The sequence below is a fragment of the Anthonomus grandis genome, chromosome 2 (genome assembly GCF_022605725.1).
Source record: "Anthonomus grandis grandis chromosome 2, icAntGran1.3, whole genome shotgun sequence".
NCBI lineage: Eukaryota > Metazoa > Arthropoda > Insecta > Coleoptera > Curculionidae > Anthonomus > Anthonomus grandis.
This window is the reverse complement of record NC_065547.1, coordinates 3,362,548-3,389,540: the sequence shown is the minus strand read 5'-3', so window position 1 is coordinate 3,389,540 and position 26,993 is coordinate 3,362,548. Positions and strand designations below refer to the sequence as shown.

At 34.3% G+C, this 26,993-nt stretch overlaps 1 protein-coding gene across 1 annotated transcript in view; it reads left to right on the top strand.

Moving 5' to 3' along the window:
- Positions 1 to 26,985, top strand: part of LOC126750557 (band 4.1-like protein 5) — a 51,512-nt gene extending 24,527 nt beyond the window's left edge. The window contains exons 12-14 of the mRNA XM_050460199.1: positions 6,334 to 6,466; positions 14,080 to 14,318; positions 21,827 to 26,985. Of these exons, the coding sequence (XP_050316156.1) occupies positions 6,334 to 6,466; positions 14,080 to 14,318; positions 21,827 to 21,988 (534 nt within the window). The 3' untranslated portion in view covers positions 21,989 to 26,985. The remainder of the gene's footprint in view (positions 1 to 6,333; positions 6,467 to 14,079; positions 14,319 to 21,826) is intronic.
- The last annotated feature ends 8 nt before the right edge of the window (positions 26,986 to 26,993 follow it).

Sequence of the window (26,993 nt, the reverse complement as noted above, 5' to 3'; positions counted from 1 at the left end):
CTTTACGGTAATATAGAGAAGACTCTGTAGATAAATTACATGCAAAAATCTCTATTTTTGAGTAAAAATTGGCTTGGCTGGAGCAATTTTGGTGTCGAGGTAATTTTGACTCGAATTTTTTTTAGTTTTTCTAGAATTGCTTGAAAACTTTTTGAAGTACCTAAATAGGAGTTTTACCGAATGAAAAGAGTTTTTCTAAGGATTCCTTTTATATATGAAGCAGTTTTGTAAGTCTAGTACTTTCTTAGTTAGATAGAACCAGTTTTTACTGCAGCTATTCAAACTGTTCTTGGACATTTTCCTATATAACTTCTAAGTTACTTAAGATAGGTTTGCAATTTCTTCAGGCTTTTATAAAGGCTACACTGTAGATTAATTAATTCTATGTGTAAAATATCCTAATTTAAAGATTGAATAAACTAGAGCAATTTTAGTTTCAGTATAATTTCGCCGAGGATAACTTGATAATTTTTTGAGATATTCAAATGAGGTTTTCACTTGAAGAAAAAGCATCTTTTAAGGAATAATTTAATATATTAAGCTTTTTTGTCAATCGAATACTTTTTGAGTTATAAGGAGGTTTGCCTAACAAGATCCCAATCCCACTAGATTTGAGGTTTTTGGTATAAGTTTGAAATTTGGAATTTTTCAGTTATTCTTGGACATTTTTCTTAATAGCTTCCAACCTATTTAAGATATTTATATATTTCCTTTGCGGTAATATAAAGAATACTCTGTAGATAAACTACATGCAAAAATCTCTATTTTTGAATAAAAATTGGCTTGGCTGGAGCGATTTTGGTGTCAAGGTAATTTTTACACGAATTTTTTTAGTTCTTGTTGAATTGTTTGAATACTTTTTGAAGTATTTAAATAGGGGTTTTACCGAAAGAAATACTTTTTCTAAGGATTTCTTTTATATATGAACCAGTTTTGTAGATCTAATACTTTCTTAGTTAGAACCAGTTTTCCCTGCAGCTGTTGAAGCTTTTCTGGGACATTTTCTTCTATAACTCCTAAGTTACTTAAAATATGTTTGCAATTTCTTCACTCTTTTATATAGGGTACCCTGGAGATTAATCCTATGTATAATTTTACTAATTATTCTTTAGAGAAGGTGCAAATATGCCACTGCTTCAACAGTTATTTATGGAGAATAAATATTAGAATCTCTAAAGCACAATAATTAGGTTACCTGAGAAGTACTTTTTATTCTATGTTATATCTTCACATCTTGGATGTCTGAAGGAAGAAATAAAATTGATCTAGGAAAAGCGACATCTCTTAAGAATGTCAGTGGATTAACAAAATAATATTTTGCGTCATTCTACTTACAATTTCAAAAAAGCACTGATTAAGGACCTCGGCTACTGAAATGATTTAAAGCCTTTTACGCAATTCATTCTCATCTAACTCTCTTTAGATCTATTCGACTCTTCTATAGTAAATATTTAATTAGTGCTCCTTCTGTCTCTGTTAGAACCAGAGGTTCGTCTGCTTAGATGCTAGCTAACTAATCATGGACATCACTGCCCAATTACTAGAATCCAGAGAGGTTTTTAACTGTTTTAGTCAATTGTTGGATATTTGAATATTGTGTAAAATATCATCCTAGTTTGAAGATTGATTTAACTAGAGCAATTTTAGTTTCACTATAATTTTGCCAACTAGACTTTTCCAAGGATAACTTAATGATTTTTTGTGATACTCAAATGAGGTCTTCACGTCGAGGAAAAGCATTGAGGTTTTTGGTATCAATTTGAAACATTGGATTTTTTCCTTTATAACTTCCAACCTATTGAAGATATTTATATAATTCCTTTACGGTAATATAGAGAAGACTCTGTAGATAAACTACATGCAAAAAACTCTATTTTTGAGTAAAAATTGGCTTTGGCTGGAGCAATTTTGGTGTCGAAGTAATGTTGACACGAATTTTTTTAGTTTCTAAAATTTTTTGAGGTATCTAAATAATAATAAAAAAAATACTTTATCTGAGGGTTATTTTCATAAATGAAGCAGTTTTGTAGGTCTAGTACATTTTTAGTTAGTTAGAACCAGTTTTTCCTGCAGCTATTGAAACTTTTCTTGGACATTTTCCTATATAACTTCTAAGTTACTTAAGATACGTTTGCAATTTCTTCACGCTTTTATAGAGGGTACTCTGTAGATTATTTCTGTGTGTAAAATATCATCCTACTTTAAAGACTGATTTAACTAGAGCAATATTAGCTTTAGTATAATTTTATGATGATTTCATTTGAAGGAAAAGCACTGTCTAAGGAATAATTTGATATATTAAGTATTTTTGTAGATCCAATACTTTCTGAATTATAAGTAGTTTTGCCTAACAAGATTCTAATCCGACTAAATTTTAGTTTTTTGGTATCCATTTGAATTTTTTTCTTATTCTTGGTCATTTTTCTTTATAACTTCCAAGCTGTTCAAGATATTTATATAATTCCTTTACAGTATTATAGAGGAGAGTCTGTAAATGAATTATATGTAAAAATTGCAATTCTGGAAAATCCAATTCAAAAATTAAGTAGGTTAAAGCAGTTTTTGTGTCAAGGTACTTTTAACACGAAATTTTTTAGTTTCATTAGAATCACTTCAATACTTTTCGAGGTACTTAAATGGACTCTCAAAGAAAGGGTGTTTTCTTATGAAAATTTTCATATTTTGCGTCTAATACTTTCTTATACTACGAGACGGAAATAATTGTCAGTGACTCATTGTTAGCATTAGGGCCGCCAAGACGTTTTAGGGGCGAGAAGAGTGGATTCCAGCGGCGGCGTATGCATTTTTTTTAAATGAATATACCTACTATTTAGGTCGAGTTTAGGTAATTAATAGAACTTTTTTAAAAAATTAAAAATTTTGTTTCTAGTATAAGTAATTTTGCATAAAATATCCCTGATATTTTGCTCAGTTTAGCACTTGGGTTCTTATAAATTATCGGCCAATAATTGAAACACATACATGGCGGCTTTTTTTATTGCAAAAAATACTAATAGAAAAAAGACACAATAAGAGGTATAGTTTCTAAGGTTTATTAGTCTATAACAACCAATGTGAATGGGGAAGACAAGAGGCACTTTTAAAAATAAATTTAATCTACAGGGTGTTTTAAAATTGACTAAACAAGATATGACAAGATGATTTATTATTGACTGGACACAACCTATTATTTTTTAAATTTGTCAGTCGCTATCTGAGGTTTCATAAGAATTTAAAGAAGAATTGTCAGTATCACTATCACTGTTTGCGGAACCAGGAGTTATAATAAGTGGTTCAACTACAACTTCAACTTGAATATCCAAATCCCACATTTTTTGTTCTTCCTTGATCACATGTCCGATGCACTTTTTCCAGTTAGTTGCTGTTACGCCATCAATAGCTTCGTTTAATAAAACTTTTACGTCATTCAATTTAAACGTTTAATTTTTACTAGCAAGTTCACCTTTTATTTGTGCCCATATAAGTTCTATAGGTTTAGTTGGACAATGGTACGGCGGTAAACGCAATATTGTAACACCACGTTCTCGCGCCATTTCATCAACAACATATTTAATGTACTGGTTTTTGTGGATACGAACAGTATCGAGCAATTGTACCTTGAGCATATCTTCTTCGAATCGTCCATGTCTGTCCCCTTAAAATCAAAAGGGGACATGAATGTCCCCTTTTGATTTTAACCAGTCTTTTATGTCTCCTTTGCGCTAAGCAGTCGTTGGTATTTTTTCCACTCGCCGACTATGATAAGGCGCATTATCTATGACGATAACTGAACCGGGGTCTACTCGCACCAATACAGACGAAAACCACTTTTCAAAAACCTCTCCGTTCATATCTTCGTGGTAGTCACCCGTTTTCTTCGATTCAAAAACGTTCAGACTACCTTCCAGAAATCCAGAATCACTACCTATATGTGTAATAATTAGGCGACGGCCCTTGCCAGAAGGAGCTTTCAAATCCGTGGAAAGCCCATCCAAAAAGGCTTGCCGCGAATTTGTGACATTTAAGTCCTGCCATACTTTTGCACGGGTGTGTCCTTCATTCAGCCATGTTTCATCGGTGTAATAAATTTTTCTTCCTTCGCGCCGATGTTCACGAATTTCTTTTAAATATTTCCTTCGCCACAATACGATTTCATTTTTTTCTATTAAAAATATCAAAAATTCAACTCATGCAATGTTCGCTTTAAAACACCAAAAGATATTTTGGGTAAAGAATTATCAGCAGTAAGTTCTGTCTTAATTTTCTTTATTGTTGGTATCTCGTTCCTAAGAAAAAACTGTGCACTTTCCGGCGAATGGCATATTTTACGTAATCATCTAGCACAATCTTTTTTCTGCCTCTTGTCCCCACTTGCTTTTCTTCTTTAGCTTTAAGACATCTAAAAACTGTCCTGGAACTTAATTTTGTTAAATTCCCGCATAATTCTGCCGCGTCCTCAACAGACAAATCTGGATTTCTAGCACGAACACTTTCATATACAGTTTTCACTAACTGATGTTCGCCAGAAGTCAAATATTTCCTTTTTGCTTTTTTGGCAGGCGGACCAGAACTTGATGAAGCTTCGTCTTCCATTTTATAAAAAAAATATTTTACTTAAAATACCTATTTATTACAAATTACTCAAAATATTTATTAGAATAAACCCCCAAACGCGTCTATGGAATGAAAGAGCAACAAATGCAGGTATGTTGGCTAGGCGTTGCCATTCTGCTAAAATTAAAGGCTGGTCGGATTGCTGCTCCATTTACCGCGAGAGAAAAAGACAAGTAATAAACTTGGCACCGGCGCGCCGCCATTTACAAGCTATTTTGCAAGCTATCAATAGATTTTGTATAGTGGGAATTAAACATTATTTTTAGCGATTCTAGTTGTGTAGCTTGTTGGTCGTTTGTGATGTCACTGATAAATATTTCCGTCTCGTAGTATAGTTAGAACGAGTGATCAGTTTTTTCTTATACATTTTTCCATATAACTTTTAAGTTACTTAATTTCTTTTTCGAAAACTTTTTGAGGTATTTAATTAAGGATTTTACTTGAGAAAAAATAATTTTTAAGGAACAATTTTATATAAAGCATTGAAGCCTTTTTGTAGAGTCTAATACTTTCTGATTAAGAAGCAGTTTTCAATACTTATCAGATTTGAGTTAATGTTTCATATAACTTTCAACCTATTTAAGATATTTTTGTAAATTTTTTACAGAGTTTCAGTGAACACCTTGTAGATTAATTCCGCATAAAAAATGTCTTCCCAGATTAAAAATTGAATTAATTAAAGCTTTATAAGGACCGCTTGAAAGATTTTGAGCTACCTACGAGGGTGGTCCCAGAAGTACCCGACTATGCCATTAACTGCAGACATCACTTTTTCATCGTTGGAAAATCTTTGACCACTGAGCCAGTTTTTTAAGTTTGGAAACAGAAAATAATCTGAGGGGGCTAAATCTGGCGAATAAAGTGCATGAGGTAGCAATTCAAACTTTAATTCGTTAATTTTGGCCATTGCAGTAACGGATTTGTGAGCTGGTGCATATTGTCTTGATGAAACAACACTTTCTTCTTAACCAAATGCGGCCGTTTTTGCTTGATTTCTTCGCTCAAACGTTGCAATAAGTTCGCATTATACTCGCCGTTAATAGTTTTACCTTTTTCAAGAGAGTCAATGAAAATTATCCTTCGCGCATCCCAACAAACCGACGCCATGACCTTGCCTGCAGATGAAACGGTTTTCGCCTTCTTTGGAGCCGGTTATATATCACTGGGAGAGTCGAACATAGAGGTTTCGAGCTAAATCCTCTCAAAGTGAGGACTTTTGCTTAAAAAGTTCAATTTTCTTAATAATTGTTTAGATTTGAGTTCCCTGCCAATGTGTTAAGGACGTTTCTATAAGATATAGGATGGTTTTATAATTTTCTGCACGGAGAACTCAACACACTACTGGAAAATGTAACACATTGGACACTTAAGTGTTTTTTTCGCATGTTTACAAATAATTTTGAACTTCCCGAACCGTTTGGTATCACTGGAAAACTCGTACGACTTACAGGTTCTTAAATAGGGATATTCAAAATTAGGTAAAAATCACATTCTTGAAACTTTCGGTTGCGTCTCTTTTAACCTATACATAAATTAAAGATGACATCATTTTGGTTAAAAAAATGACAGTAGAAATTTATTGTGTATGCAGCTACTATTTAATCGCCTTGTTAGGGCTCGCCCTGTTAGTTATTTTGTATATGTACTATAAAAGCAACAGGCGAACTCCTCAATGACAAAAATCCGATCGGACAAAGTATTAAAAAAATGCATTTTTAGGGAGGTGATAAGCTGACCCTCACTGTAAGTGGACCCCCGAGCATCGAACCGGTGAAAGAACCACCCGTGAAACGTTGTACCACTCCTATTACGGTTACTTTCTTTGGGCAAGCAATGAACGACGGAAAATTAGGTAAATAAATTAGTTTGTTACATACAGGGTGCTTCGGGAGGAAAGGGAAATATTTTGGGAATATATTTAATAGGTCAAAATAATATAAATTAACCCATATGTTTTAATCCGATTCTTAACCGTTTCTGAAATAATCGGCTCTAAAGTTTTTTTGGAATATTATTACGTTCTCTGTATTTCTAACTTACGATGCCGGAATTTCATCATTGTTTGTTAATACCTATTTTAATTGACTGGTAGTTTTGGCAAGCCTGGTTGTCAGTTTGATTGATTCTGATGGTTTCAATTTGGAGAGAACAAAGTTTCCATTACGTAATGCCTCACACATTCACCCATATTGACATGATATTTGGGTGATTCTGCAGTTTAGCGGCTTTTGTTAAAACTAACGAAAAATGGTCGGGTTTTTTGCAAAATGGGTGGATTTTGATATATATTTTTCACTAAGAGTGGCGGAAAGCCAAATTTTATCACGAAGAGGGTGTTATCACGCACTAAATCACTATGCACTATGGGACATGAATAGAATACCGTCATTAGAATAACCCTGTATTCGATTAATTTTGTTAACCAATAGGTGACAACTGAGGTGAGGTTAGGTGTGGTGTTGCAAGTTCTGTCGTCTACTGTGTTTTGTCACTCTGCAGCTTTAGCCTTGTCCCCAGTGTGGCTGACTCATGAGTGCCTTCTCTAAAGTGGCGAATTCACTCTATATTTTTTTAGTCACGTGAAATGTTTAAATGGTATTATGCGTAAAATAAATTCACAAAAACTGTTTTTACCTTTTCTTGTAACCAGATCTGTTATTTTCGTGCAACAAACATACCGAAGACACCCATAATGTATTATTATTTTGGTAATTTTTAGATTTTGGTCCGAATTAAAAATAATATGATTTTGCAGTTTAGCGGCTTTTGTCAAATTTGGCATATTTCCACCGATTTTCTTTTTTAACCAGCTTAATTATATCTGGAAAAAAATAATAAAGTGGAAGGTGTATTTTGCAAATAGTTTCTTTATAAACAATGTGAAGTACTCACAAATGGAGGTAAACTGATTTATTTAAATTTTTGCTATTTATTATTTTGCATAAATTCAATGACAGTCGCTATCTGTCAAATGGGTTGTCGGCTCTGGGAGTATGTGTGCAGTGTTTTGGTTTGTTCCGTTTCTCTATCACCGCGAGGGGAACATAAGGCGCTGCGCACAGACCATAGATATACCCAATCCAACCAAACCAAACCCAACTAGAGATGTTGAAAAAGTAACTATTCGTTACAGGAGTACTCGTTACTCATTGATACCCGAAGTAACGAATACCGAATTCAAAAACATATGATTACTTTGATTACTACCTAATACCTATACTCTACACTATTTATACAGCATCAAGCGCAGACCACCGTACGTATGTATGGTGTATGTAATCAAATGCGAGTTATACGAAAACATAGTATAGATACGAAACGACTAACAAATGATGACGCTGGAATTAATAGGTAAATACCAAATCAGCATTTTTATTTTTAATTAAATTTTTATTTTTTTTTTATATTTATTATTAATTTTTGTGCATGATTATTGTCAATCGGTACCGATAGCGGTATTTTACATGTAAATACCAATAAAAGTAACACAATCAGTACAGTAATCATAGTAATCAAAGTAACGAATACTTTAAATGATTACTTAATAGTCGAGTAACGATTAGTAACGAGAATCAAAAGTAACGAAAATCAACATCTCTAAACCCAACCCGCAGACTTACCCGCTTACGCTTTCCAACAGGAAGCGTAAGCTTCCCGTTGGGTGGGTTGGATGGAATGTTGTTGATGGAATGGAAGGGAATGGGATGGGATGGGTTGCATCTTAAATTGCTTAAGCACCGCTCATCACATTTTGCGTATTTTTACAATTTTTTTCTAAATGACCTAATTTTACCCAAAAAAAAAAAAAAAGGGGGCGGAATGATACGATATAATTCGCCGCGAACATGTGAATTTTGATAGAACTTAAAAAAAAGAAATTTTAAAAATGATGTTCTCCCAAAAATAAATTTTCAATTCAAACAAATTTGTGTTTATTACATGTAATTGACATTTTAAGTGATATTTAATGAAACTAGTGTTTAAAGTTATGCTTTCGGGGAGTCATATAGCTTTCCCACTGCAATAAAAGTGATGTAACCTCTCAGTGTGATTTAGGAAGCGTCTTCGAAAGCAAAATTCGGCAAGGTAACCCGGAAAATGGTCTTCTCTTCTTCCATAGTTCGGGATCTTTTCTTTCACCTCTCGCCATGTTCGTTCTATATTTTGTGTATGCGCCCCAGTTGTAGGGTCCACGAAATTGCATGAATGGTTTACAGTTTGGTGTTTGTAATATTCTGCATCGAGTCCCGTATAAGCTTTCCAACAGTCAGACATTATGGTGCTGCCAGGTAAAATTTTTTCTTTAATGATTTCAAATAGCGTTTCTTTGGTCCGGTTTCTAAAACGGGAACTACAAACATTCTCTTACTACCACGTTCAAAACCGCCAAAAAGGCATTGATCCTCGATTATTCTCCCACAATTGTACTTGCGTTTACCTACTTTCGTCTCGTCAATCTCAACAACTACTCCATCTCCGCCCAATTTCCCATCATTAATTCCAAGAGACCAATCAATCAAAACTTCTCTACAAAACTATTCCATTCAACTACACTGTGGTCGGACAAGTCAAATTCATTCATTAAAAAATCATGCTTTGAGGGATTAATGTCAAGGGTTTGCAGCCTACAAATTGAGTGATATCATCATAAATGGACAAATGCGATTTATCAAAAAATGTCCCTTCTCTGATACTTTTTTTGAAATTACATTTAAGAATTTTTATTTTTTTATTCCCTTTGATAACCTGACTACGCTGGCATCTCCCAAATAAATCTTTAGTTAAAGTATACTGTTGCAAGCATTTCGGGCATTTTTTCGATGGTAGAAGTGCACCGTGATTGTACAAATATTTAAAAGTTTGATCTTCAGACATACTCAAAAATTTACGTAATTTCATCGTGCACCCCGAACAAGATTCTGATAATTTGGCGATTTGTGACATGACAAAGTACTGCAATTCGGATAAATCATTTTTAACAGTAGATTCAAATTAAAAGAAAAGTATTAAAAAAAATTGTATTGTTTTAAAAAATGCACTGTATAAGTACCTTAGAAATGCTGATAATTACTAAATGTTTGAAAACAATTAAGCGAAAAGTTAAAAATTCGCTCCGACCTTTCCTCGCAAAATGAAGTAACGTTGACAAAAGGTTAAGGTCGATTCTTTAGTAATCCACAGGACATGAGCTGCCCTCTGCCGCTTCTGTGAGCAGCGCCTTATGTTTCCCGCGCAGAGTCGACAACCCATTCGACAGATAGCGTCTGTCATTGAATTGATGCAAAAAAATTAAATAAATCAGTTTACCTTCATTTGTGAGTACTTCACATTGTTTATAAAAAAACTATTTGCAAAATGCACCTTCCGTCACTTTAATAATTTTTTTCAGGTAAAATTAAGCCATTAAAAAAAAACGATGAAAATACGCTAAATTTGACAAAAGCCGCTAAACTGCAGAATTACCACTGTATGGTTTCTGTAATGGTAGCGCATTACGTACTGTTGATGAATACCAACGTCGTTTTCCAAATCGAAGAATTCCTATTCGAAAAGTTTTTCAGACAGTTTTTGCAAATGCTCAGGAAACCGGAATGTTTCCAAGCGTAAGAATTAATTCTGAACGAGTGGCGAGACTAAATGTGGAAAATGATGAAAATGTTCTGGATACGGCTGAAGAGAACCCGAGTGTTAGTACGACGCGGATTACAAAAGAACTTCCATTAGCATCACATGTGAATGTTTGGAAGACACTTAGGAAAAACGGTTTTAAGCCTTTCCATATTCAACCGGTTCAACATGTTCAAGAGGGTGATTATGGCTAAGGGTTCAATGCAAATGGATCCAATATAATCGAGGCCTACATAAATACATTTTATTTAGCGATGAAGCTCATTTTACCCGAAATGGAATTAACAACCGACGCAATGAACATCGGTGGTCAAATGAAAATCCTCATGCCACCTTTGAACGAAACTTTCAACAGCGATTCAGTGTTAACGTGTAGTGTGGAATGCTGAACGACCAGTTGTTTGGTCCTTTTGTATTATATGAGCGTATTACTGAAGAAGGATATTTACGCTTTTTGGAAAACCATTTAATACACATGTTGGATGATGTTCGACACCGAATGTATTTTAAACACGATGGAGCCCCGCCTCATTTTAGTCGCCGAGTGCGCAATTTCTTAGACAATCGTTTTCCTGATCATTGGATTGGCAGAGGAGGACCTCAAGTTTGGCCACCGAGGTCACAAGACTTAAATCCACTGGATTTTTGCCTCTGGGGGTGGATAAAAACTTTAGTGTACGAAACACCAGTAGAAACCATAGGACTTCACAATCAAATTTTGAATGCTTCAAATATTATTAAAAGTAATCCGCAAGCAATTAAACGTTCAACATGAGCGTCTTACAAACGTGCTGGAGCTTGCCTTGAAGTTGGTGCGGGTATTTTCGAAAACTGTTTTAAATTAGTGAAATTTTGTTTTTTTACTAGTCACAACCTTCTTTATCTCTAGCCACGAACATCATCACATCGACAACATAGCGAGTCGATCGACGCCGCCATCTTGGAAACCCCATATATTAGTAGGTAATCGCAGCGGTTTCCGTGGGTGTTTAACTCGATTCTCTCTTAAAGTTCCGGATTTTTGTGCTTAAATTTAAATTACTAACGTTAAGACTCAATTTTAAAAACCTACTCTAAGTTCTAGTTATATTGTTTAATGTGGATTTTGCGTAGTTATTTAAATAATCGAACTTAAAAGTCGAACAAAATTTACCGGCCGGCTAGCTAAATGACGTTTTAAAAGTGGGTTTGTTATTATTGTGTGTTTCTTGGCTTTCTTGCTTAAAATGGTTTTGTGACTTGTATTTTGAACTTGTGGGGTAGTTCATTTATTTGGTTAGTCTGTGGATAATAATATATTGCTTTATAGCTTAATATACATAGGGAGAAATATGGAAAATTGGTGTAGGTATTTGTCTCCCTACATGTAAACAATATGTGGTAAGTAAGTAGTTTAAGTCAGGGTTAGGAGTTGTACTAGCCGGTAGTAGGTAAGTTTATATAATATTTGTGTATATATTTGTACATTTTTAACATGGCAAGTCCATGCCAAGGATGCAAATTAAAGGTAAATGTCTGAAAGCAATTCCTAGAGACAACTGGACTCCTACTAAGCATACTGTTGTTTGTGCTAAGCATTTTGCCCCCACTGACATCATTCGGGAGGATGTTTATCTTTTGCCAAATGGCACAACAACAAAAATACCTACTAAAACTCGATTAGTTCCTTCAGCAGTTCCTCAAATTTTTCCAAATTTACCTGGATATCTTTCAAAAAAGGTTCCTCTCCCTCGAAAGAGTCCAGAAGAAAGTAATAAAGAACAAGAACATCGTCTTGAACTCAACAATCTTGAATTTGAACAATCAGATCTTATTACAAATTTTCATATGATAATAAATAATTATCTTAAAAAAAATTAATATTTCAGAGTTGTGGAATGTAAAAATAGTTGATAATTTAAAAATATATTTTTACACCTTAAATTTGAACTAATACTTGTTTAAATATCGCTAATCAAGTCATAGTAGAGAGCGACATGAAAGTAAAAGTGTTTATAAATAGGAATGAACTGACCCATATTGACCTGAAATGGATTTTACCTTTTGAATTGACACTAAATAGGTGGTCTCAACTAGAGAATTTGTTGTCTAGATATAAATCTCCTAGCTGTAAACCATCAGCTCAAGAATCACTTAGCGATATTCTTAAAAAAAGCGTAAATTGCTTAAAGAGAGGCATTATTTTAATTAATAATAATTGTGATTTGAAATCAGCCTCGGACTTTTGCCAATTGTTGTAATAATGAGGACTCGAATGAGGACGTATCTGAGAAAACTAACAATCTTTGTAACAGGCTTTTACTTTTAATTGATCAAATAAATCTCCTGTCAAAGCATAAACGTTATTCACCATCAACCATTGTGATGTCTTTTATGTTATGTACTTCCTCGCCTTGCACTTATGAGATGTTGAGAGACTTTTTCACACTACCCACTAAAAGACACTTGCAGTACCTTTCATCCAGTATTGATGTATCACCAAATACTAATAATGCATAAAAATCCGATAATGTTACCACAAATTATTTAAACATTGTATCTGGCTCTTTAACATCCACAGAAAAAGTATTTAACCTATTAATTGATGAAATATATATATTTCCAAAAGATTAGATTATCGAGGGAAGAGTCTAATTGGTGTAGCTGCAAATGATACTTCATTAGCTCAAACTGTATTAGCTTTCATGATATGTTCTTCTTTTGGAAATTTTTCAGAAATTGTAAAACTTTTGCCAGTTAATAAAATAAAGGAATAGAGATGGTGCCAATTGCCAAAAATGTAATTTCTTTAGTACAGAAAAATGGTTTTGAAGTTTTAGATGTGATTACTGATTACCATAAAATTAACCAATCACTTTTTTCTAATATTACCAATAACAGTTACTTTTTCTCAAATCCAGAATATCCAGACAAAAAGATTTTTACCAGCTTTGATTTCGTACACATATTTAAGAATTGGAGAAATTTAAAGAATTTAAATAAAACATTTGTTTTCCCTAGATGAAGGCAACCATATCTACCTATATTTACTTTAAGAAAACTGATAATATGCTTTGATCTGCCCTGTATACTGGCTATTTTGTGTTCAAAATCACCCAATCTCATACTTATTTCTGTAAGTGTTTTTGACGACATTTTTGATGATAGTTAACTTTCAATTTAAAAATCAACAATCATTGTTTCACATTTATTATGTACCACACTGTATAATATGTAATAATTCAGGCTTTGCATGTTAATTTACAATTTAACACCTTGTATCCACCATTTATTTACCATATGTAGAATTATTATTCGAAAAAAGCCAAAAAAATATTTGATCAATTATAAGTAAACATCCAGAGGTAAATTTTTTTTTTTTGTTGTATAAATTGGGATATAATCTTGATATTATGAAAATAAAGTTAAAAAATCATATCAAATCTATTTTCCAATGAATAATGCCTTCAACAAAACGGGCATTTCTGTTAGTAAAAAAAACTTAAAATCATTGCCGAGTCCCGTTAAATACGGCTATTAAATCGATCCGGAAGCATTAGCGGTTCGCGGTGTTGCCTTGCGATGTTCGCGGCTAGAGTAAAGATGGCTGTGTACTAGAATTTGTTTGGGTTGCTTTTAAAGTGAAAAATCTTACAAAAAAACTTCAGGTTAATTTATCTTATTCTTATTCTTACCTTCTGAACATGTTCCCAAAATATTTCCCTTTCTTCCCGAAACACCCTGTATTTGATGGGTTTAGTGATATGACTTTTTCTGACCAACGAAAACCGTTAATGAAACATTTCGGGTGGGGGTAAATAGAAAAATAGTAATTCAAAACCAATTCCTGTAATGTAGAAATCTGCCAAGTGGCAAACAATACCGCGGCCGAGAAGCGAGAAAACGAGGAGAACAACCGCCTGAACCCGTTCGCCAATTATTTGAAAAGCGACGACGAGGAGGAGCATCAACTGAATCCGTTTAGCGGGTCCAACAGTATCGTTTTCAATAAAAATAACCCGTTCATGGATATCTCGGGTGAGGAAAACGAGTCCAAGAGCGACAAGGATAGCGAGAAGAGTAATAATAGCCTGGAGGTATGTAACATGGTTTTGTTTTTTTTTTTTATAAACTTAAGATCCAAACTAATTCAATACCTCCTAGGCATTTACCAGGGTATATCATCAGAAGTTTTAACGTAAAATGAGTTTATTAATGTGGCTTTTTAAAAGGGTCAAATACAGCAACAGCGCTTGTGTCTGTAGAAACGTATCATCCATTTTTTCTCTAAGAGACCAAACTAAAACAAAACAAAGGTAAAAACACAAAGTCACGGTCTCATCAAATCCATATAATTTTTAAAGCTACACGTGTTTCGCTCCTATCGGAGCATCATCAGGCCTAGACCTACACAGATCACATTACAACTCTGTGAGTAGTTGTACCTGTAACTGATGTAGCTTGTGTCTGTAACTGATAATATTTTGGAGTCTAACGATAAAGGCCTGGCCAGTCTCTTAATATTATTAGATTATTCTAAGGATTTTGATACCCTGGACCACGCACTCTTGTGTTCCAAACTGCATTATTATGGGTGCTCAGATGCTCTTTTAAATATTATCTCATCTTTTCTTAATAATAGATTTCAGAAAGTAACATACAATGGAACTTATTCTCTAACCCTCATCTTTGCACTGATTCTTCCGGTCTAACAACGAAGGCTCTTGCCGGTCTTTTGATTGATCCTTTAGTCGAGATTAGGCGCCATCTTTTTATGATTCTAGGTCGCATCTAGGTGCTTGGACTTTTGATTTGCTCGGAGAATAGGAACCGACTGGTCGGGATAGGTTTGGTTGCATGTATTTATGAGGTCTGGGTGTGATGGTATTGGACGCGAGCCTGTGGAGCAGACCACGCCCCCTCAGATTGCGGAACTTTTGGCTAGCGAGAAAAGGTCGGGCGGAGGTGTGAACGTAACCGGTCCTTTACGGTGTTGTTTGGTGATAAATTAGGTTTTTGGCGGTTGGATTGGGTTTTGTATGAGGTTTATTTTTGTGTGGTTATTAAGGATGGGAATTGGGATTTGGACATGTTAGGAAGGAAACGAACGGACACTGCGAGAACCTAGACCTCGACTCCCAGCAATAGTTTGATCGCCGGGTTGGAGTTTAATTTCTCCAGTTTTGCCATTAAGTTATCGATTTTTTTTTCAGGTTCCCGTCGGGCAAACTTAAGAGATTTAGGAGATTTGTGTTTTTAATTGATAAATCGGGCCGTTTCATGTTCGATCCTTTGGCTCCGCCCTCCTGTTATTAGAGTCCGAGTCGGTCGTTCACAAGGTCCAAGCGAAGCTTTTTTTGGTTGTTTGTGTTTTTTATATTTGGGTTTTTTGGGCAGCGCCAATAGCTCGCCGGATGGTCACCGCCGCAATTGCAACACTCAGCCGGGGTTGCTCTGTTTTTTACACATTCTGAATAGAAATGTTCGCCCTTGCACTTGTGGCAATGCGGCTTTGCGTTGCAATTACTCAGGACATGACCATATTCCTGGCAGCGATTACACTGCCCTATTTGCTTCCTGTTTTCAATCGTCTGAGTCCTTAAGCGCTCAATGCGGACCATAATCTTTAATATGTTATCAATTTCAAACACATTCTCCTATTCTTTGGGGACGAGGAACCTGATGAGGTCTGTGGGTCTTCGTCGGCCTGGGCCGGTTTTAAACCAGCCCAGTTTGAGCCTCCGGCTCAAACCCCATCGCTCTCAGCTCCTCCTCGACCTCTTCTAGCTTGAAGTTTTGGTCAAGTCCTCTCAATATCACGTTCAGTTTCCTGTCCTCCTCAAGGAAGAAGGAATGGAATTCCATTCCCTCCTCCTTGAGAAGTCCTGTTAGTGCCCGGTGGTCGTTAGGAGTTTTGGGGAAGAGTGCTAATCCCAATCTGTCTTTCTGCACTTTTACTATGTTTATTTTTTTTTTCACAAAATAACTTGTATTTTGCGGCCCAGTTTTTTGTGTCTCTTAACACTACTTTTGGGACTTTGTTAATATTTGTGCTGGGATCAGTGCTTCTCCCTTTGCCCGCTAGGGAAAAGTCGTTTAAGGGCATGTACAGTGGATTTTTTTTAAATTTTGGCGTAGGATTTTCGGTGGAGTTTTGTATGGGATCTGAGGATGACGATGTTGAGGGGACTGGCTCCCTGTTGCAGGGTGAACCAGTTCCGAGGCCGGCTCACCTCCGTCTTGTGAGGGCGGAGACCGGCCCACGTCTTCCCTGGTTCTTTTATTTTTACGCTCCTTTTAATTTTCATCACTAGCCAGACCCCTCTGTGCCGTCAGTTTCTCTTTGACTTCGGAATTTTTGATGGTAAGGGTTTCGTTTTGAGTCAACATCTCCCCGAGTTTACATTTCAGGTCCGAGATCTGCCCATTGAGAGCTTGGTTTTCAGAGATTAACTTATTTATCTTTTGTTCAAACAATTGTACTCTCTCGATGATCTGAGAGTTTCTAAGTTTAATCTCATTAATTTTTATTTTGCAAATCTCGTTCCCGAATTTTCTCCTCGAGTTTGCGTACTCTTTCCTCGCTTTGCCTAATTTCCGCACTCTGGGGTGGCGCTTTGCCAGCTCCCAGGTCGGGGTTTGGAGTGGTTCTGAGTGATTTTGCTAGTCTGGGATCAGTACGGGATTTGGTATGGGGTTTAAGGAACTTAGAGGAGTCGTCCGAAGTCTTACCCCGCTCTCTCTCTTGTCGTTCTCTTGTAGTCTTCGCTTTTGGTGGATCTATCAGTTGAGTATCCATCTGACACGTCCATTCTTTGCTTCTCCTCTGTTTTTTTTCGGCGATAGTTGTGCCGCCCACTGACGATGGGAAGCGAGTCGACGTTTTTCTCCGCCGTTGTTACTTTGGAGCATTCTCTGCTTTTATGAAATTGGGTGTATCGCTGTGTATTCAATGGATGACTTTTTAAACTGACGTGCTCTTATGGCAATCACTGAAAATAATCAAACTTCTCAAACCCTAAGTATTCATTCCGGTGTTCCTCAAGGCTCTCATTTGCTTTTTATAGTATACACCGCTGATATTCTTCGTTCTACTAATTTCTGTACAGCTACTGCCTTTGCTGACGATACGCAACTGGTACATAACTTTGATGCCACCAATTTTGCTGATGCAAAGAAATGCACGACTTAGAAACCATTAGGTCTCTGTCTAATGAACATAATCTACAGCTTAACTTCAATAAATCCAAGCTTCTATGTTTTGCAAGTAAAAAAAATAAAATGATTGTCAAAAATAATGTTAATATTAACCTAGGAGGGGTTATACTTCCTTACGAAGCTTCCACGAGAATTTTAGGTTTACGTATGGACGAAGATCTTTGTTTTAACGAACATGTCAAACAGTTGAACAAAAAGGCCTTTTTGGCCCTAAAATTAATTTTTACTTAGAGACACTCACTTAATTCTAAATTAAAAAAGCTATATTCTGTCTCTTGTTCTTAGTCATTATGCTTACTGTGATCTTATATATTCGCCTTGTTTGCGGTTATTCAGAAAATGCAAAACTCTTGTTGTAGGTTAATATATGGCATTAAAAAGGGAACTCGAAAAATTCATCCATTATCCCAAAGATGCTGGTCATACACTTTTATAAAAGATAAAAACACGAAATCTACAGCATCACAAATACATTTAATAAAATTACAAAGGTTACATGTTTCGCTCGAAACATGTAAACAATCAAATCACTTTATACATTTTAGAAATCTAACCATCATTTAAGAGTCTAGAACTACTTAAGGTTATTAAAAACTAGGTGGCCATCAAAATCAAACCTTTCATTAACACAGGACAGATCTGGGCTTTTAAAAGCTTTACTAATTTCCATTGTCTCCAACAAGTCTAGTTTTTTACTTTTATTGCACTGATGAAGTATTTTTATATTTTGGCTGTCAGGAAAATTATGTTTGGAGTCGAGGAGGTGATTAGCAAAAGCCGATCTGGTCACTGTGATATCGGTATTTTTAAATTTATTATATTGGGCCTTGTGTTCACTAATCCTAGTAGAAATCTTCCTACCAGACTGACCGACGTACACTGCAGGGCACTCTTTACACCTAATCTCATAAACTCTCGGAGAAGATAGCGGGGGTAGTTTATCTTTAGTTTTAATTAGATGTCTTTTTAATGTATTATTGGTTTTAAAAGCTGGGGTTATGCCAAAGGGGGAAAAAAGGCGGGATAGTTGTGTCGAAATTGGTCCAAAATAAGTAAACGACCTAAAAGTTTTGATATAGTTTGATTGTTGTCTGATAAAATTAAATGATAATAATTTATACTTGTTCATATACTGAAAATACATGTTATATATAGGTTTAAGAGGGAAAAAGTTACTGACTGCTAGTTGTTTAATGGTAAGGAATTCTTTTTTAAAAGCTTCACGAAATAGTGGGATGTTAAAAAGTCTGTAAAATAAAGAATGGAAAGCAGCAAATTTATGTGAGGATGGTGATGTTGAATTATATTGTATAACATTATCTGTTGTTGCTTGTTTACGAAATATTTCAAAGGATATCTTATTTCTTTCCCTCTTAAGTAATAAATCTAAGAATGGTAAGGTGTTGTTCTGTTCCCGTTCGATTGTGAACTCAATTTTAGAGTGAAGAGAGTTGACATAATTATGGAAATTTGTAAGCTCTACTTCACTTCCATTCCAAATCATACATATATCATCCACATACCGTTTATAAAAGATGATGTTGTTTTTAAAATGACTGCTCATTATTTTCGTTTCTAAGTTACTAAGAAATGGCGATAAACAAGAGCCCATTGCTAGTCCCTCTTTTTGTTTGAAAAAACGGTTGTTAAATTGGAAAAAAATTTGATCTAACACAGTAGAAAGGAGCAAAAGTAGATTTTCCACCAAGAGTGAATCAAGTTTCCCCCTCAGAAGATCTTTGATTAAGACCAGACAATCAGCGGGTGGAATGCTTGGAAATAAGTTTTTCACGTCTAGCGATATAAGCTGGGCTGTATCTGGAACGTGAACATTCTGAATGCTTTTGGCAAAATTCACTGAATTTGTTACAGAATATGGCGCTTTGAAGTTTGAGACATTTCTAAGAACGTTATTCAGCCAAAATGATAATTGGTAACAAGGGGAGTCAACAAAGGAAACCACAGGTCTAATTGGCATGCTAGTTTTACCCAACCCAACCCATATAATAGAGGTGTTTTAGGGTTCATGCGATATAGTTTTTGTTTTGTGGAATTAAAATATTCTAAGGTTACCAAGGTCATGTCTAAGACTTTTTTTAATTTATTAAAGAATGGACCTGTCGGATCTCTGTCGACCTTTTCAAAGTCATCTGTGTTTAGAAAATCCATTACTTTATTTATGTAATTGTCTCTTTTTAAGGCAAGTAAGCATGACCCCTTATCGGCTTTTGTGAAAACTATATCGTTGTCTCTCATTTTCTTTTTTATTGATCTTAATATTTTGTTGTTGTTTTGATTTGTTATCTGTTTATTGTTAAGGAAACAATTTTGATTTAAAAAGGAAATTATTCTTGCTCTTAAAATTTTTTTATTTGATATATCCGTTGACTGTAGAGCATTTTCAGCCTCTACAGCCAATGTTTCCCTAATACATGTCGGTTCTAGTAGGAAGATTAAATTTTAAATTGTTGTTAAGAAATTTTAATTCGACTTCAGAAAAAGAAACACCACTAAGGTTCATAAATCTATCGTGAAAAACATGACTAAAATAACTTTTGCGATATTCGTGGAAATCATTAAGTCTAAGTGAAGTTATATATTTGTTTTTAATGTTACTAAGTTTCTTGTGTAATCTATTAAAAGTAGTAGAGCCGAAAGTTGTTACTTCATCTCTGAATTTACAATCCAAATAAATAAATTCCGCATAATGTAATACGTTGTTAAGTTTGAAAAATAGAAACTTCAATTTTACATTGACGTTGTTTAAGTTCCTGTAGTGGTCTTTGATTTCTTCTTTCAGCCATGATTTTCTAGCCAGGTCTAAGGCTTTTCTACCTGCATGAGTCCTTGTTCTGCATCGCAAAGAAACGAAATTTGGCGTAAGGTGAAAAAGCAAGCATTGTTGAATAAACCATATCTTCAGTAAGTAATTCTTCCTTGAGATAAGGTTTTTCTGGTAGAGGCGGATGAGTGAAGCTTGATTAGCATTATTTAACTCGAAAAATTCATCCATTATCCCAAAGATGCTGGTCATACACTTTTATAAAAGGTAAAAACACGAAATCTACAGCATCACAAATACATTTAATAAAATTACAAAGGTTACATGTTTCGCTCGACTTTATTGTAAGCTTTGTTTACTTATATGTCAGGTGTTTTGTGTATGTTATGGTAAGATTTAGTTGAATTTTCCTTTTTTCGGGTTACATAATTTTAATTATTGTTTAGGTCTGATGATGCTCTAGTCGAGTGAAACATGTAACCTTTGTAATTTTATTAAATGTATTTGTGATGTGTAGATTTCGTGTTTTTACCTTTTATAAAAATTAAAAAGGGAGACCACATATCGCATAAAATATCAGAAACAAATTGGCTGAATATGTCAAACAGATGGAATTTTCATCTTGCCAATTTTGTGCATAAAATCATCACCGGCACTTCTAAGACCTCTTCTATAAAAAAAAAACTCAAGAGTAGATTTATTCCAAGAAACAAAGTTCATCATTTAAATGTAAGAAGCAAAGAATCACTTACTATGCCCACATTTAAAACGTTATTTACATTTAATGCTATTAAACTCTACAATCATATTCCTAACCAGTTTAAAATTGTAAATATTAATAAATTCAAATTTAAATTTCGTTCTTTCCTCTTTCAAGCGCAAATATAACTAAATATGTTCAATCTCATCAAAGTTTTCAAGTTGAAAATTCATGTTTTATTGCACCAATAATCTGTGTATTTTTATTGTTTTGAGTTTGCTGCACGCCCCCTTTCCTTTACCTGTGCAAGGAACTTGAGCATTTCATTCCGGCAATATACCCCTTTTTGTATCTTTATTCTTTTATGCTATCTATTTTTAATGGTTGAGTAGGAGTAGCCTTAGGGCTAGACTTCCCATTATTTTCTATGTCTGATTAACTATGTATGTATGTATGTATTTTTTTTTTGGATTTAAATAAAAAGACTTTATTATTATTATTAATAAATATTCTTAGTATCAACAAGATAAATCTCTGACTTAGATTTCAATTATGTCTACTAGTAACTCTTCATCAATATTCCAATTCCAACAGATTCTTCCACTAAAATTGCAGAAAAACCGAAAAAATGAAAATCTTGTCCTTCCAGTGGTGTGTATATCCTGTACTGTTCCATGAACTATACGTAACTGAACTATACCCAAAATCCTACTTTGTGTTGTAACTGTCTGACACATACAATAGGAAAAGTAAAATTAAAAGCCGCGTTAATCGGAAGCATATACATGGTCTAGAGCCAGATACAACCTGAAGTTTAACGACGTGAGGTGGCAAATTGCCCGAAAGGAGCAGATGTCATTGCAAAGAAGTAGATTTTAATTTAAAATGCATTTTTGTTTTTGTAGTCTATCCACGAGAGCGAGAAACCTCCGACGCCGATGAGCCCGAATTTGAGCAAATTATCTCCGTGGTTGGTATCCCAGGAAATCATTTCGTCGCCGGTCACGAAAGTCAACACCACGGAAACCACGATCATCAGGAAGTCCGTTATAACCACGCAACTTTAGTGATATTTCCTGTACTCTCTTTTACTTAAATACAACTTCTTAAGGGCTTATTTTAAATTTGAGATTAGTTAGTTAATCATAGTTAGTGCTTATAATATCCGAGGGGAAACTTTGGGGCCCGAATAATTGGACAATTGACAAGTTTGTTCATTTGTCATGTTTCTTTGATTTTATCGTAAAACCAACTGTTAATAAGAAAATATATCTTATGGTTTCTTAGAGGTTATGGGGTGCTTAAAGGTTTGATTCCCCCATCTACTTACGGGATTACATTCGATATTAATGTGATACCGCAACTCGAGTATTTCCGAATAGTGCGTCTCGTTTTATCTGTATATTTTGACTATTTTACAAATTATTATTTTTAAGGTTTTATTGTACTTACTGCGGTTAGTTTTAGGGAATTTTAATGTGCTAAAATGAAATATTGTGCCTTTAAATAAGACTATAATTATGAAGAAAAAAAAAACAGGGTGTACCCATATTTACTGTAACTCTAAGGTTTAAGGGTTTATTTATTGATATACAAAGTGGGTCAAGATTTTTTTATTGAAATGTTTTTTTTTTTAGGTAAGCAAGAAATGTTTGTTTAGTGTCCTGCAAGCAAGAAATAATTGTTTCCGGAGAATGCTATTGATATGACTCGTTCTTACTTTCAAAGGTTATCAAAGTCGCTTTCTTTACATTTCTAGACAGTTACAGTAATTTTTCCAAACAGTTGGATTAATTGCTTACTCTCTAAAAGTAGTTTTTTTAAATTTTACAGGCAATTGCCGTCATTTTCAGACATTCAAGATCACTACAGTAATTACAGAATGCCTTTTTCAGATAGTTCAATTAACGTTTTCAGGTAGTTTTTAAAAATTTGACTGGTAATTCCAGGATTTGTTTTTGCTTATTCCAGGCAGCTTGTCATTTTTAGACTCCAAGGAAGTTTTTTTTCTTTCAGTCATTTCATTTTTTCAAACCATTTTTTTTTTCAACAATGGACGACATTTTTTGGCTTTTTCCAGGTAGTTTGAATAATTTTTCTTCCATGTAAAGATAGTTACACTACTTTTTTACAGACATTTAGAGTCCTTTTAAAACGTCCAAGGAAGTAAATTTGTTTACTTCCAGGCTTTTAAATTTTATTTCGTATGACAGTTAAAGTAATTTTTAATATTGCCAAATAACCATAGAAATCTTTTTTAACCCTTTCAGTCACAATTATTTGTAAGGACTTTAAAAATTCTGATATTTTAAAAATGATGTTATGCTTAGCAGAAAGGCATTTTATCTTAAAAAATTGTTTTTTTTTTTGTTTTTGGTATAATTTTTGAATGTTGTTATTTGACGACATTGTGACCAAAGGGTTGCTTCACGATGAAATAAAAGTATGTATAAAATTACATATAAAATCAAACTTTATTTTATTATTGCTTATGAAAAGCTACAAAACGGTTTTTATTTTTTGTCAAGCATAAATGCACTTTTCACAAACTACATTTTTCACAAAAAATCCGAGAAGTACCTTTACAGCCCGGAAGTTTGCATCTTGAAGCTGATTGTTTATCCTCGTGAAGAGGAAAATGTCCTGTATTGTCGAAGCGCACATCATCTATGGGTCTAGTTTTTTGGTACTTTCTCTTTTTTGGAAGTGGACTTAAAAGTGATTCATTTGAAGATCTTCCTCTTTTTCTTGATACAGCATTACACGCGATCAAGGCTTCTGCGACGTGGCTCATGAAATGTATCAAATCCAAGATTTCTTTCGATGGAATACCCATTTCTTGTGCTTTTTGTCTATACTCAAACCATGCGTTAGTACAAGCCATGCCGATGGCATGTGTAAACATTCGCAAAGTTCACTTCCATGATCTAATGAATGTTCTGTAAATCGAAATCATGCAATCTAACTTATCAACGCCGCCCATGTAACGGTTATAAGTTTTTACTACTTCTGGTCTCGGCACCATGACGTACTCTTTACTGACTTTATTCCAGTGACGGCAGTTATCTATTTTGCCAGAACTCATAAAATTTGAGGCCATAAACAGAGGCTTGTTGTCATACCATTTGGTCATAATAACCTCACCATCTTCACTAATAATTTCTTCCATAGATCCGCGTTGCATTTCCTTGTCTGAGGTGAATGCTGGCTTATTGAATCTATCTTAGAAATTGCAATAAATTATAATTGGAGAAATAATTGTCAAAATACAACTGAATATTTTGTACGTCTATTCTTGTTGATAATTTTGCTACAACAGCACCTGCAAGGCCGAAAACTTTTTTCTATGTCTTCTAATTTGGTTATTGATCCTTCATATATAATAAAATCGTAGAGTGTCCCACTTTTTCCACACAGACCGAAAATTTTTATACCCCATGGTGACGGTTTATTTTTCACATACTGCTTTACGTTCAAGGAGCCCTTGAAGGGGACCATTTGTTCATCAATGCATAGCTTACTTTCTAAAGGCAGATATATACATCTTTGTCTTATTGCATCGAAAAAAGGCCTTACTTTCCAGAAACGATCATTGTTTTGTGGATCCTTTTCCTCGACGTTCACAAAATGAACATGCATTGCTAATGCTGTAATAATCCGGGATAAATAAAAACACCCAAGTTCATAAACAAGTGCTGTATATATTGGTTGATAAATAAAATGTTACAAAAAAATAACTAGCTCAAATAACAGATGAACGTAATATTTAATAAAAATTATATTTTGCCTCCGTTTCGGCGAAGTCTATATTTAGAATTTGATTGTTATATATTATGTTTTGGATTTAAGTTGGCTTCTTCATTATTTCATTCTATATAGGCTGTTCACCACCTGTCCGCGCACTATTTTCTACAAGAGCCATACAATCTGCTATACGAGGTATTCTTAAGTTTGAATCCCAATAGAAACGAACCCGGGGATAGTGCAAATTTCCCATAATTATGTGAATTCCCACAGAATGTTTAAGCTCTTCTTGTGTGGTATTTTAAAATTTGCTATGTTGTTGAATAGCATAAAGATTGGTGTATTTAGTCATGTCCTCAAATAATTCATAGTGAAATATTTTAAAAAAAAATATAAAGGTTTTTCCAAGGTAACATGTTGTTCAACATTTTTTTTATACCACGGTATTGGGGGAGTAAGATAGGTGACATTTCTTCTCCAACGTATGTTTTTTTTCATCGTAAGATCATTTTCGAGAAAAAACTCTGTCACACTAGTAGTAGATTCCTTGTTCTGGACATTTATTACGTTACGTACAGAAGATTCGCTGACTATTACCTGCTCACTTACGTCCTCTGTATTTTCTTGATGCTCTTCCAAACCATCAACAATTTCATCTTCTTGTCTATCAAGCAGCTCGTTCATATCATTATTGTCCAGAATTTCTAGAAAAACATTTATTTTATACATAAATTACTTTTTTTATTTAATTTACAAATAAATCATTACTAGTTTACAAATTTTACCATTTATACCTTCATTTTCATCTTGCTCATTGTCATCGCTTAGATATTCTATGTCTGACATCTCCTCTGCTAGAGCGACCAATTCCTCATAAGATAACGGTTTATTTTTGCTCATTATGACTGATTTCTTACAACCTTTTTTTTTCCAAATTCTGAAAAATTTTATACCGGTTAGTCACACTGTCGCCAAATGACGACGCATAATTTTAAAAAAATACCCCCTCACTCCATTATAAACATTTACTTACTAATACTTACCGCTAAGCAAACAAACAACCCTTGAAAACAAAAACGTATGTAAATCAAACTTCAACACGATTTCGTATTTGAATAATCGTCAATGTTATGACGGCCCGGCGTGCCCACGTGCAAACATTCAAAACAACTAATAAGCCAAGCGCGATCAAAATTCGGATGAAATAACACAGATGGCATCGAGTGTTTAAATGCGTTAAATACCTTGTCGTCAATTGCTTACATTCTCTCAATTGCTCCAATTGGGAGCAAAAATCGCATACTTTCTGAATAAACGTAATTAGATTTGTATGTCAAATAACGACGACGCAGTGACTGAAAGGGTTAACACCTTTTTCACGTAGTTGAAACAATGTTTTCTTCGCCTTTTAGACAGTTTCCTAAATTTAACATAATTAAAGTAATTTTCAGGCAATTAAAACATATTTTTGAAGGATTAAATTTTCTATTTTTTTTTGCCGTTTCCAGACAGTTGAAATGACCTTTTCTTCCTTTTAAAAAGTAATTTTGAGCAGATATCAAAGCGATCTTTGTAATTTAACCGTTTTAAAAACAACAAAGATCTCAACTGCCTGGACGAAAACAAAAATAACTGATTGCTTGCCTGAAAATGGCTTAAGCTGCCTGCACGATTTTAGGGTGCTAATTCAACTGCCTGGAAAAGTGAAAAAACATCTTGGATTCCTGGAAAAGTCACTTTAACTACCTTTAAAAGAGAGAAATGGTAACTTCAACCTCGACATCTTGCCTACCTAAAAAAATGTCGATGATAAACCCACGTCCATCCTTTCCATCCACCTCTACGCATTTATGCCATTTTTTCAAAATTCGTTTGGGACACACTGTATTTATTTAAAAAAATAGTATATGTACAGCCAGCATGACACGTTACAGGACTTATTTGCTATAATAATTGATAAGTTTTAGGTTAATCGATGATTTAGTTAAGATCTGATTCCCAATTTAGGTAGTGACTTAGGTGTTGGAAATTTAAGGGCCATCAGTTATTGGATTTCGGTGTATTTATTGAATAATTTGGTTGATATGCACATTTTCCTTAAATTCCTAGAGTGATGACCCTCCAATTTGCAGCATCCCGTATACAAGGTGATACAAACGTTTAATATTAAGTGCCATTAATCGTGCTTTTTTTAAATTTCCTTTTTTTATGCAGAAAAAAAAACAACTGATTAATCATCCGTCCGAGCAGAGAATCAAAATATACACTTGTCCTATTGTATTTATTTTTTTAATAAAAATATATTTTATTCTGTGTTTAATTTGTCGT